The sequence below is a fragment of the Pristiophorus japonicus genome, chromosome 4 (genome assembly GCF_044704955.1).
Source record: "Pristiophorus japonicus isolate sPriJap1 chromosome 4, sPriJap1.hap1, whole genome shotgun sequence".
Taxonomy (NCBI): Eukaryota; Metazoa; Chordata; class Chondrichthyes; family Pristiophoridae; genus Pristiophorus; species Pristiophorus japonicus.
In genome coordinates, this window is record NC_091980.1 from 255,715,927 (window position 1) to 255,727,444 (window position 11,518).

General features: G+C 45.1%; 1 protein-coding gene across 8 annotated transcripts in view; it reads left to right on the forward strand.

The window, feature by feature from the left end:
* eml1 (EMAP like 1) overlaps positions 1-10,705 on the forward strand; it is a 315,675-nt gene extending 304,970 nt beyond the window's left edge. For all 8 annotated transcript variants that reach the window (XM_070879355.1, XM_070879349.1, XM_070879351.1 and 5 more), the window contains 3 exons: positions 4,742-4,837; positions 7,456-7,586; positions 9,568-10,705. In XM_070879355.1, coding sequence (XP_070735456.1) covers positions 4,742-4,837; positions 7,456-7,586; positions 9,568-9,693 — 353 coding nt within the window. In that variant the 3' untranslated portion in view covers positions 9,694-10,705. The remainder of the gene's footprint in view (positions 1-4,741; positions 4,838-7,455; positions 7,587-9,567) is intronic.
* The last annotated feature ends 813 nt before the right edge of the window (positions 10,706-11,518 follow it).

The following is an 11,518-nucleotide window of genomic DNA, read 5'->3' on the forward strand; positions in this document are numbered from 1 at the left end:
CTCTTCACACAGTAGATGGATCTCTCTGAACACTCCACAGCACAACAGACATCTATTGCAGCAAGTGATAAAATACACGGGAACATTTGATTAGAGCATCCCCTATTGGCACCAAAGGGGAAATGTCATAGATAAGTGTGGACATCTTAACATGGCATAGGATATATTACATAAGAGTTTTCAATGCAACCTGCAACCCTATTAATATACTGGTCCAGATTTTGCGGTGAGCAGCGAAAGAATGGTGCTCACCATTCATTACGCTTACAGTTGCCCACAGACCTTCTGTGCACTTTTCAGCGGCACCTTACGGTATTTAGAGATCTTTATCAATGCAGTGCCCTCTACAGGGGATCTGGCATGTATGTGCAGGAAAGCAACAGCGTGTTTCTTCAACCAATCAGATTGAAGAATCCTCACTGAGACACACAGATGGGAATTTTAACCCCCCCACCCCCCAAAACGGATGAGTTTGGGTTGGGCGGGATATGAATCTTTTAAAAATCTCAAAGCCATACCTAACCCGCCTCCAACCTGCCCGCTATCGGTTTTAACAGGGGTCAGGACGGGGGTCGGGCAACCAACCCGTTCCCAGGTGGTGGGTTGGTCATTTCAATATTATAATGAGGCTGCGTGCCTCATTTTATCTCTCTTCCAGGTTTAACCCTGGCCGGCCGGGTTTCCTGGGACTTTGGAAACTCGGTAGCTAAAGGGAGGTGAGGAACATAGGAACACAGGAAGAGGAGTAGGCCCTTGAGCCCCTCGAGCCTGTTCTGCCATTCAATGAGATCATGGCTGATCTGTGACCTAACTCCATATACCCGCCTTTGGTTACGTTTAATATGTTTAGTTAACAAAAGGCTATCATTCTCCAATTTAAAATGAACAATTGATTTGGCATCAATTGTCGTTTGTGGAAGAGAGTTCCAAACGTCTACTACCCTTTGGCTGGAATCTTACCAGCCCTGCGAGTGCGAGTTTGGAGGCGGGACCCCTATCAAAATGGCCGTGATTGACAGTGGGGCAGAGGTTCGCTCTGAACCCGTCTCCTGGTTAATTTCCAAAGTGACGGTTCCGGCTGCGGTATTTTATGAGGGTCCCTTCCCCGGGTATCACGTCAGGTAAGTGTCTCGGGTTCTCAATAACTCTAGATTGGTTTGACTAGTTGACAGTTGCAGATGTGGTATAAAAGCATTTCACAGCCGTTCAATTTCCAATCTTAGAATCTGGAGCCTTCAGGATTTGGAATACACTTTTCAGCTTTATGGATGTTTGAAGTGTTTGATGTTTGAAGTGAACTCTCTATCCAGTGTCACCTCCTTGGAGCAACCCCTCTCACCACTGACAGATCGCTTTTGTCATCTCAACTTCAGCAGCTGCTATTCCATCAACATTGGTGCCCTTGAAAAAGTTTCACCTTGGCCCTCAGAATCTTACTCGATTAGCCCCAACACCAACATTACTGGGCACACAATCATCACCAATAACAACACCAATCTTCTCCGCAATCACCTGATGCTGCGCAGGACACGGGGCATCAGCACCCGACCATATTGCTGTCCAGGAGGCCAGGAATGGCCTCACCATGGCCACTTTTACTTCACTTGATGCTGTACATCTTGGTTGCCACATGATGCACCAGGTTGGCATCACCCTACACCAAGACCATAAAGCATTCCTGCAATGCCCAAGCCATTTCTTTTATACTCATCATCATTGAGGTGTTCTCACCATTCACTGCAACTCACTAAGCCACTCCCAAAGTTGCACACAGATCTATCCAAGAAGCAAAGTGTTGAAAATATAGATTTCAATGTTTGATAACACTTTAGCAGAAACTTTACATCAGCATTGGTGATAACAACCAAGTGCCTACCCTTGTGTGTTGTCAGTTGGTATAATTGGACAAGCATGAGGGTGAGTGTGAGGGGTGGCTAGTGGGATGGGGATGTAATAATGTAGATAGTGAGAGAGGGATGGGTGGAGGTGCAAGGTAAGTTTGTGTGAGTAAGGATGTGCAGGAGCAGGGTAGGGAAGGCGGAGTGATGGGGATGTGAGGAGTGAAACAACAGGATGAGGTTGAGTGTGAGTTTGAAGTACCGTTTTGTGATCTACAGAGATCATTGAAAGATTTGCGCCACTGCAGCCAGGTCCTCCTGACAACATCCCCGCTTGTGCCCTCATATACAACGTGCAACCAGGCTGCATTGGTGTCCTGGGGAGGTCTCTTTTGCCTATTGGAAGAGAAGAGAACCTTCCTGAGTGCTGTGACTCTCTCCATAAGCGTCTGTAGGGAGTGATGGGAAAGTTTTGATGCAGCCATGCACCTGTGTGCAGTGCGTGTCAGTGTTTGCAGCACTTCAGTGCTGCAGAATACTGACAGCACAACTGTCAAAATGTATCTGGGCATGGTTCCTTTAAGGAAACCAGCTGATGACATATCATCAGACTTGCTTCCTTTTAAGTGGCCGGGAACCTTGCAAGGCGGGCTTAACAAGCTCCATAAAGGTAAAATCATGTCGGAGACCTGGATTAACACAGCTGCAAGGTCGAGACTCACCAAGGATGTTGCCCGCACCAGACCCACCAAAGTTGCTAAAATGCAGCCCTTTGTCTGTAGAAGTGTTTCCTAATTTCAATATTGAAAGGTCTGGCTCTAATTTTTAGACTATGCCCCATGGTCCTAGAATCCCCGACCAGTGGAAATAGCTTCTCTCTATCTCCCTATCTGTTCCCTTTAATATCTTGAAACCTTTGATCAGATCACCCCTTAACCTTCTAAATTCTAGGGAAGACAACCCTAATTTGTGTAATATCTCTTCGTAGCTTAACCCTTGAAATCTGGGTATCATTCTTGTAAACCTATGCTGCACTCCCTCCAAGGTCAATATATCCTTGCAAAGGTGTGGTGCCCACAACTGCTCACAGTGCTCCAGGTGTGGTCTAACCAGGGCTTTGTATGGCTGCAGCATAACTTCTACCCCCTTGTATTCTAGTCCTCTAGATATAAAGTCCAGCATGCCATTAGCCTTTTAAATTATTTTCTGAACCTGTTCATGTCATTTTAATGATCTATGTACCTGGACCCCAAAGTCTCTTTGGACATCCACTGTTTTTAGTTTTTCACCATTTAAAAAGTACCCTGTTCTATCCTTTTTAGGTACAAAGTGGATGCCCTCACATTTGCCAACATTAAAATCCATTTGCCAGTTTTACTGATTTACTTAATCTGTCGATATCCCTTTGTAATTTTATGCTTTCATCTACATGGAAAATTTGGATATATAAATTTCTATGACATCATCTAAGTCATTAATAAATACTGTGAATAGTTGAGGCCCCCTGCGGGACACCACTAGTCACATCGTGTCAATTTGAGTACCCACCCATTATCCCTACTCTCTGTCTCCTGCCGCTCAGCCAATTTCCTAACCAGGTCAATAATTCTGTGGGCACCTTAGTTAACAATCTCTTATGTGAAACTTTATCAAATGCCTTCTGGAAGTCCATATAAATAACATCCATAGAAATTTCCCTGTCCACTACTTTAGTCACCTCTTCAAAAAATTCAATCAGGTTTGTCAGGCATGACCTATCTTTCACAAATCCATACTGGCTCTCTCTGATCAACTGACAATGTTTGAGGTGTTCAGTCACCCTATCCTTAATTATAGCCTCAAGCAATTTCCCGACAACAGATGCTAGGCTAACTGGGCTATAATTCCCTGGTTTTCCTCTCTCGCCATTCTTAAATAGTGGAGTGACATACGCAATTTTATAATCTAAAGGAACGGTTCCTGAATCAGGAGGTGAGTCACTCGCCGCAGAATTCCCAGTCTCTGATCTTATATTATTAACATAAATTAAAACAAAATGCTTTTCCGCCCACATAAGAAAGAAAGAACTTGCACTTATATAATGCTTTTGATGACCCCAGGAAATCCCAAATGCTTCACAACCAATGAATCACTTTTTAAGTATAGTCAATTTTGAAATGCAGGGAAATCCAGCAGCCAATTTGCACACAGCAAGGTCCTACAAACAGCAACAATGACCAATTAAATGATTTTAGTGATGTTGATTGAGGGATAATTGTTGATAATGATATTGGAAGAACTCCTCTATTCTTTGAAGCGTGTCATGGTATTTTTTTTACGTCGACCTGAGAAGGCAGACTGGATGTCCTTTAACGTCTCATCTGAAAGACGGCACCTCCAACAGTACAGCACTCCCTCAGTACTGTGGTGAGGTGTCAGCCAAGATTATGTGCTCAAGTCCTGGAGTGGGGCTTGAACCCATGGCCTCCTGACTCAGGAGGTGTACTACCACTGAAACAAGGCTGAGAGATAAGATGGCATTTTCTTTTAGTGCAATGTGACCATCCTTCCTTATATTAAAAACAAATCCTAAAATGTTACAAAAAGGGCATTATCTAACAAATCGAGGTAGATATTTAATTTAAAGATTTATTCTAATCTTCGATGTTGACACTCTGATTGCAGTCTATCTTCACATGGATTTGTATTGTTTAAGCTGTAACATAAATATTTCTGAAACAAGAATAACTTTTGATGGTGAATGCCAGCCCAGTAAGCATGTTTATTGTCTTGAATTTATAGCTCATGGCTTAACTGATTCCAAAATAGCCTGTGGAATACAGATTTTAGTGATTGAATTCATTGTTTACCATTCACTCCAGTGTGACTGAGTCCTTGCATTTTACTTTGCTTTACATGTACAGGGATGCCTTCAGTCTGCAAGCAAGTGGTGAGTGTTGAAAATGTCAGGGATGTTGAGTGGGCCACTTATACGTGCACATTAGGATTTCATGTATTTGGTAAGTGTCCAGCTCATTCATATCTTTTGTAAGAGAGGATTTACAACCTCACTACAATGATACTGTTGCAAAGACTTCATCCCATCTCTTGAAATAATTTAGGGCTGTCTGCTGCTCTGGTGGAACAGGTTGTCTGCTGCTCTGGTGGTGCTGTCTGCTGCTCTGGTGGAACAGACTGTCTGGTGCTCTGGTGGTGCTGTCTGGTGCTATGGTAGTGCTGTCTGCTACTCTGGTGGAACAGACTGTCTGGTACTCTGGTGGTGCTGTCTGGTGCTCTGGTGGAACAGACTGTCTGCTGCTCTGGTGGTGCTGTCTGCTGCTCTGGTGGTGCTGTCTGCTACTCTGGTGGAACAGACTGTCTGGTACTCTGGTGGTGCTGTCTGGTGCTCTGGTGGAACAGGCTGTCTGGTGCTCTGGTGGTGCTGTCTGCTGCTCTGGTGGTGCTGTCTGCTACTCTGGTGGAACAGACTGTCTGGTACTCTGGTGGTGCTGTCTGGTGCTCTGGTGGAACAGGCTGTCTGGTGCTCTGTTGGTGCTGTCTGCTACTCTGGTGGAACAGACTGTCTGGTGCTCTGGTGGTGCTGTCTGGTGGAATAGACTGTCTGGTGCTCTGGTGGTGCTGTCTGCTACTCTGGTGGAACAGACTGTCTGCTGTTCTGGTGGTGCTGTCTGGTGCTCTGGTGGAACAGACTGTCTGCTGTTCTGGTGGTGCTGTCTGGTGCTCTGGTGGAACAGACTGTCTGCTGTTCTGGTGGTGCTGTCTGGTGCTCCGGTGATGCTGTCTGGTGCTCTGGTGGAACAGACTGTCTGCTGTTCTGGTGGCGCTGTCTGGTGCTCTGGTGGTGTTGTCTGGTGGTGCTGTCTGGTGCTCTGGTGGAACAGACTGTCTGCTGCTCTGGCGGTGCTGTCTGGTGCTCTGGTGGTGCTGTCTGGTGCTCTGGTGGAACAAACTGTCTGGTGCTCTGGTGGTGCTGTCTGGTGCTCTGGTGGAACAGACTGTCTGGTGGTGCTCTGGTGGAACAGGCTGTCTGGTGCTCTGGTGGTGCTGTCTGGTGCTCTGGTGGTGCTGTCTGGTGGTGCTGTCTGGTGCTCTGGTGGAACAGACTGTCTGCTGCTCTGGTGGTGCTGTCTGATGCTCTGGTGGTGCTGTCTGGTGGTGCTAACTGGTGCTCTGGTGGTGCTGTCTGGTGGTGCTGTCTGGTGCTCTGGTGGAACAGACTGTCTGCTGCTCTGGTGGTGCTGTCTGGTGCTCTGGTGGAACAGGCTGTCTGGTGCTCTGGTGGTGCTGTCTGGTGCTCTGGTGGAACAGGCTGTCTGGTGCTCTGGTGGTGCTGTCTGGTGCTCTGGTGGAACAGGCTGTCTGGTGCTCTAGTGGTGCTGTCTGGTGCTCTAGTGGTGCTGTCTGGTGGTGCTGTCTGGTGCTCTGGTGGAACAGGCTGTCTGGTGCTCCGGTGGTGCTGTCTGGTGCTCTGGTGGTGCTGTCTGGTGCTCTGGTGGAACAGACTGTCTGGTGCTCCGGTGGTGCTGTCTGGTGCTCTGGAGGAACAGGCTGTCTGGTGCTCTGGAGGAACAGGCTGTCTGATGCTCTGGAGGAACAGGCTGTCTGCTACTCTGGTGGTGCTGTCTGCTACTCTGATGGTGCCAGTTTGGCTACCAGACTATTAGCTTGTGAGTTCAGATTCCAGCTTTAAAATATTTCGGTTCTGCCTAACTTAGAAATCATTACTAGTATTCAACCAGGTTAACTGAGAGAACACAAAGTAACAGAATGATACATCTCTGAGGAAGGAGTCATCAAAGATTAGCATGTTGCTTCAACAGAATCTATGGCTTCTGCATACACATAGGTTTTCTTTGTTATACTCACTGAATATTCTTGTAACATCTATTTTTATTTAATTTTGAAGAAAAAATATATAACTGAAATGTAAAAAAATCTAAATTTCATGGGGGTATACCCTCGTACCTCACCCCCAAGAATTGAATATATATCATCACAGCTCAATAACCCTTTCAGAAAATTCTAAATACTCCTTTCAAAAATTATACTTTTGTCTATTTTGGTTTTATTTCCCTATAATACTGCTCATGAAATACTGGACATAGCTTCAGCTTAAAGGTTCATGTCCCACTGCACTCTCATTGTAATGATTTATTTTCATATGTCATGTGTAAGGCCATGGTTTTAGTTTCAACTGAAGTACAGAAGATGCTCCAAAACACTAATAAAATCCTGAAATCCAATGCTATAAAGAGGAATTAATTTTATTCAGTCGCTTCGAAACAATGGTCTTGTCCATTCAGAGTTATTATTCAGTTGCTTTTTTTTGAATGATCAGCTTTTTAAAAGTTTTGTAGGTTAACAAGTATGTCCTCCCATCTTCACCTCTTCCATGTTGTGTTTCACTCTTTAATCCTGTAGCCTACTTCAACCACTAGGTTCAAAGCATGTCCAGGCAGGCACTCCCAGGAGCATCCAATGTCAAATATGAATTTGGATCTTTCCATCCCTAACCCTGACATCCAGTGATTTTTTTGCAGCGACCTCAGTTGGAGAAGTCTAAGATAAAAGTGTCCCCAGTTCTTAACAACCTTGCGATGTATCTTGTGTGTTGCAGGAGTTTGGCCTGAAGGATCAGATGGAACTGACATCAATGCTGTGTGCAGATCCAATGATAAGAAACTTTTGTCTACAGGCGATGACTTTGGCAAAGTGCATCTGTTTTCATGTCCATGTTCACAGGCCAGGGTATAACTTCACTTTTTCTATATTCTTTATAGCAATTTTTACTTGTACTTAATTTTCTAAGAATTTCTGCCCCTCTTTACAACATTACCTCCTTTCTTTGGATCTGTTTCCATATTGCCCATTGATATTCTCAGAGGTCAAGATAGGTAACCTGCTCTCAGACCTCTAGGTATTATATGTCTGCTGTCGAATTGAGTTGTTCTCTGTTGGACACTGATACCTTCTGGCTGGGATTGTGCAATCGCAGTTGCAGTCCATCCACTCCATCACTTCATGGTGTGTTTCCAGTTGAGAACTGAATCTATTGCTGCCTAATAACATGGCAACCAGTGAAGTGTTGTATTGGTTTGAACAGCATAAATACTGGAACTACAGTCATTTAAAAAAAATGTAATAAATAAGGGCTAAAAACAATTGGAGCACGCTTCTGGCAGTTACACCAGGATCACGTCCCCCAGAGTTTGTGGGGTCAGCCAGAGGGCACCCGATTACCGTGAGATATGCTGGCACAGGTGCCACTTCTGGCACATCTCCAGTGCCTGCCTGGCCATTGAGTATGTAAACTCCTGGCATCAACCCACCTGTGGAAGGGCTGCCCGGGCTCAACCTCACCAGCCCACCAATCATCCCGGCGACTCCCAAAGCAAGGGCCAAACCACTTTGCTGGGTGCCGAGTGAGCCTAAGGAGTAGGCATATCTGACATCGGGAGTTTCCGACCCTGGATCAGTCCTCTCGCCAAATGAGGGGCAGGCAGATGGTCTGCCCCCTACAAGGCAACAGGAAGCTTCTGGGAATGGTGGAGCCCCGGCACAAATGAATCTCTGCTACTTTCTGGGGCGTTCTGTGGGAGTAATGGTGTGAGACTGGCGGAATTCTGGGGGCCGTAGTGTTCCACTGACTTATACTGTCCTTAGCCTGTGAAACATTAACTCCCATTTCATTATCTTTCTCCCTTTGTCTTGGTGCATTGCTGCTGTTACTGTTTCTCCTTATTCTTGTATTGTATCAGAAGATTCAGAAATTTAAAGCTTCATTGTATATACAGGTATTAGTATATTTTACACATTAGTTCGAAGAATTTCAAACCCCTTTGCAGCTGAGGGATCAGAGTGTATCTCTGAAATGAACACTGTAGATTTAAAAGGGATGTTTTAATGGATCGGATAGGGTGTTCTTGGCGCCCAAGGCCCTCAAGAATTCTTAAAATGACTCTGCCTGTACAGCATACTGTAGACTGGGATTTCAGATAAAAGCAACAGTCAGCTTGGGAAAGATCCAGATGTGGAGAAACTGACTGCAAGGGTTTCCCCTCAGATGGAACAGTTAGAGGAAAGTGTTTCGCATATATGGCCTAACTTTAGGCAAATGTCATGTAAATGAATGTCATGATAGCCAAAATCACATGATCAAGCCACCAGGAATATGTGCAACCAGAGTTGGCAAATCCACTGTGTGTGTGTGTGTGTGTGTGTGTGTGAGAGAGTATGTGTGTGTGTGGTGGGTGTGTGTGTGTGGTGTGAGCGTGTGTGCGGGTGTGTGAGAGAGTGCGTGTGTGTGTAAGCGTGTGTTTGAGTGTGTGCGTGTGAGTGTGTGTGAAAGTGTGTGTGAGAGAGTGTGTATGAGAGTGTGTGTGTGAGAGAGAGAGTGTGTGTGTGTGTGTGTGTGTGTGTGAGCTTTTATGTGAATATGTGCGTGTGAGAATGTGTGTGTGTGTGTGAGAGAGCTTGGTGTTTGTGTGTGTGGTCTCCCAGATAGGGGAGGAAGAGCTTCTTCTGAGTTGAACTGGCAAAAGCTGAGTGCACTGTTAATTAATATCTGTCCCTTCAGAACTAGAGTGAGCTCATTACCTAGTTACAGTTTGTCCCAAATTACCAGCATGCAACTGTTTTTGATACAAATAAGTAACAATTTCCTTTCCATGTAATGTTGCCCCACAATGTGTCAATCAAACATAAAACGAATCTTTGTTTGACCTTGCAGGCTCCGGGCCACACATATGGAGGACACAGCAGTCATGTGACCAGCGTAAACTTTCTGCACAATGACAGTCAGCTAGTCTCCACTGGTGGGAAGGACATGAGTGTCATGCAGTGGAAGGTCATTTAAACTGACCTCCTGTCATGAAATTTGCTTTGGACGTCACAGCAAATGTAACACATATGGGATTATTTAAACTGCAACTAAAAAGCGAGAGAAGTTCCTGCACTTTTACAGGCCATGATTTGGCATTTCTGTTAAATGTCAAAGATTTTATTTAAACCTCAGGAAAATCAAGCCTCTGCAAGGTTACTGGTGCATTGTGTGGTACGTGACTGTTTTAACAGTTCTGTCAGTCACTCCAGAACGTCTCAACAGGCTCCAATACCTTTCTCTGGGTGAAGTGAGGGTATACTTTAATGTACAGTATTGTTTATACGTTTACCCCAGCATAATGTCCGTAAACACAACCTTTCATTTTAAATGGCGAGAATAAGCTGTACTAAACTGTTTACTATCGATACTGTATGCACTAAATTTCCTGTACTGACAGCCTTTAGCAAACGTTGTGTATAATGTGTCTTAAACCTATGTCACAGTCTGTTTTGTATCTAATTGTCAATCTGTTACTAAAGCATGGGGAGACTTGACTTCCAGTTGTCACGGTGATGGAAGCTGCTGTGTATTTTCTTCCCCTTTCCCCTGAAAGGAGCTACAGTCTTGAAGACAATTACAATTTAACTGCAGATCCGCTGACTAATGCACTCGAAGCCTGCAGAGGCAGTTCACAGAGAGAAAAAGCCTGCACTTCTATGACTGTGCAACTTCTACTCCATCTCTTCCCCCACCAACACCCCCACCACCCCAATCCCAGCAATATGTTGTGTGCATGGACATTTTCCCATTGTTAACAAAGCTGTCTGCTTGTGAGGACTTAAGGAGGACAGGTGTTAGAAGGGGCTGGTGAAACAGCTCGCACTTTCAGCAACGGTGAAATATGCGGTTTACATTTGGAATACTGTATATGTAGAGATTTTTTTAAAATGAAAGTTATTGGTACATTCTTTAACACTAAGGTTCAAAGACTTGTTTTGTGACTGATTGTCAATAAATTAAAATTGCTGAAAGGTATCAATGTGAATAGGTGTCTGTGCACTTCTTCCCCTACTCCAACCTACTTGAGATGAACAGTATTAAAAATGTATTCTTGTTTAAACATTAATTGCTTTTGATGTAGCAGTACATTGGAAACAATGTACAACTACATAAAACCTACATCCTATATTTAAATCCAACTACCGTAATCATCATTATCATAGGCGATCCCTCGTATTGAGGATGACTTGCTTCCACGCCAAAAAGGGATGAGTTCAAGGATGTTTCGATGAAGGACCTAATATTCTAGGTCCCGAACTACATCCTGAAGGGTGGAAGATGCCTGTGCGTGGATTTTTTTTGCACACCATCCACCACACGGGCTTGACAGAGCTAGGTCTTGGTTCACTGGCAAGGATTAACCAAGACGACTGGAGACCTGCTCTGCTGCACGGATCTAGTGCGCGCACATATCGCAATGTGGGCTGGCCCGTGCTGCCCCTGGGCCTATGCCTCTTCTGGCCCACAAACTCACGTCTCTCCTGGGCCCCGATCGCGTCGCTCCCCGATCACGCGCCGCTCCTGCGTCCCAATATATAGGGCCTTGGTGAGACCACATATGGAGTGCTGGTACCTAAGAAGGGATATACTTGCCTTGGAGTAAGTACAACAAAGGTTCACTAGACTAACTCCTGGGATGAGGTGGTGGGGGATGTCCTAGGAGAGGGTGAAGAGACTAGACCCATAGTTTAGAAGAATGAGAGGTCATCTCATTGAAACATATAACATTTTTAAGGGGCTTGACAGGATAGATGCTCGGAGGATGTTTTCCCTAGCTGGGGAATCTAGAACCAGGGGT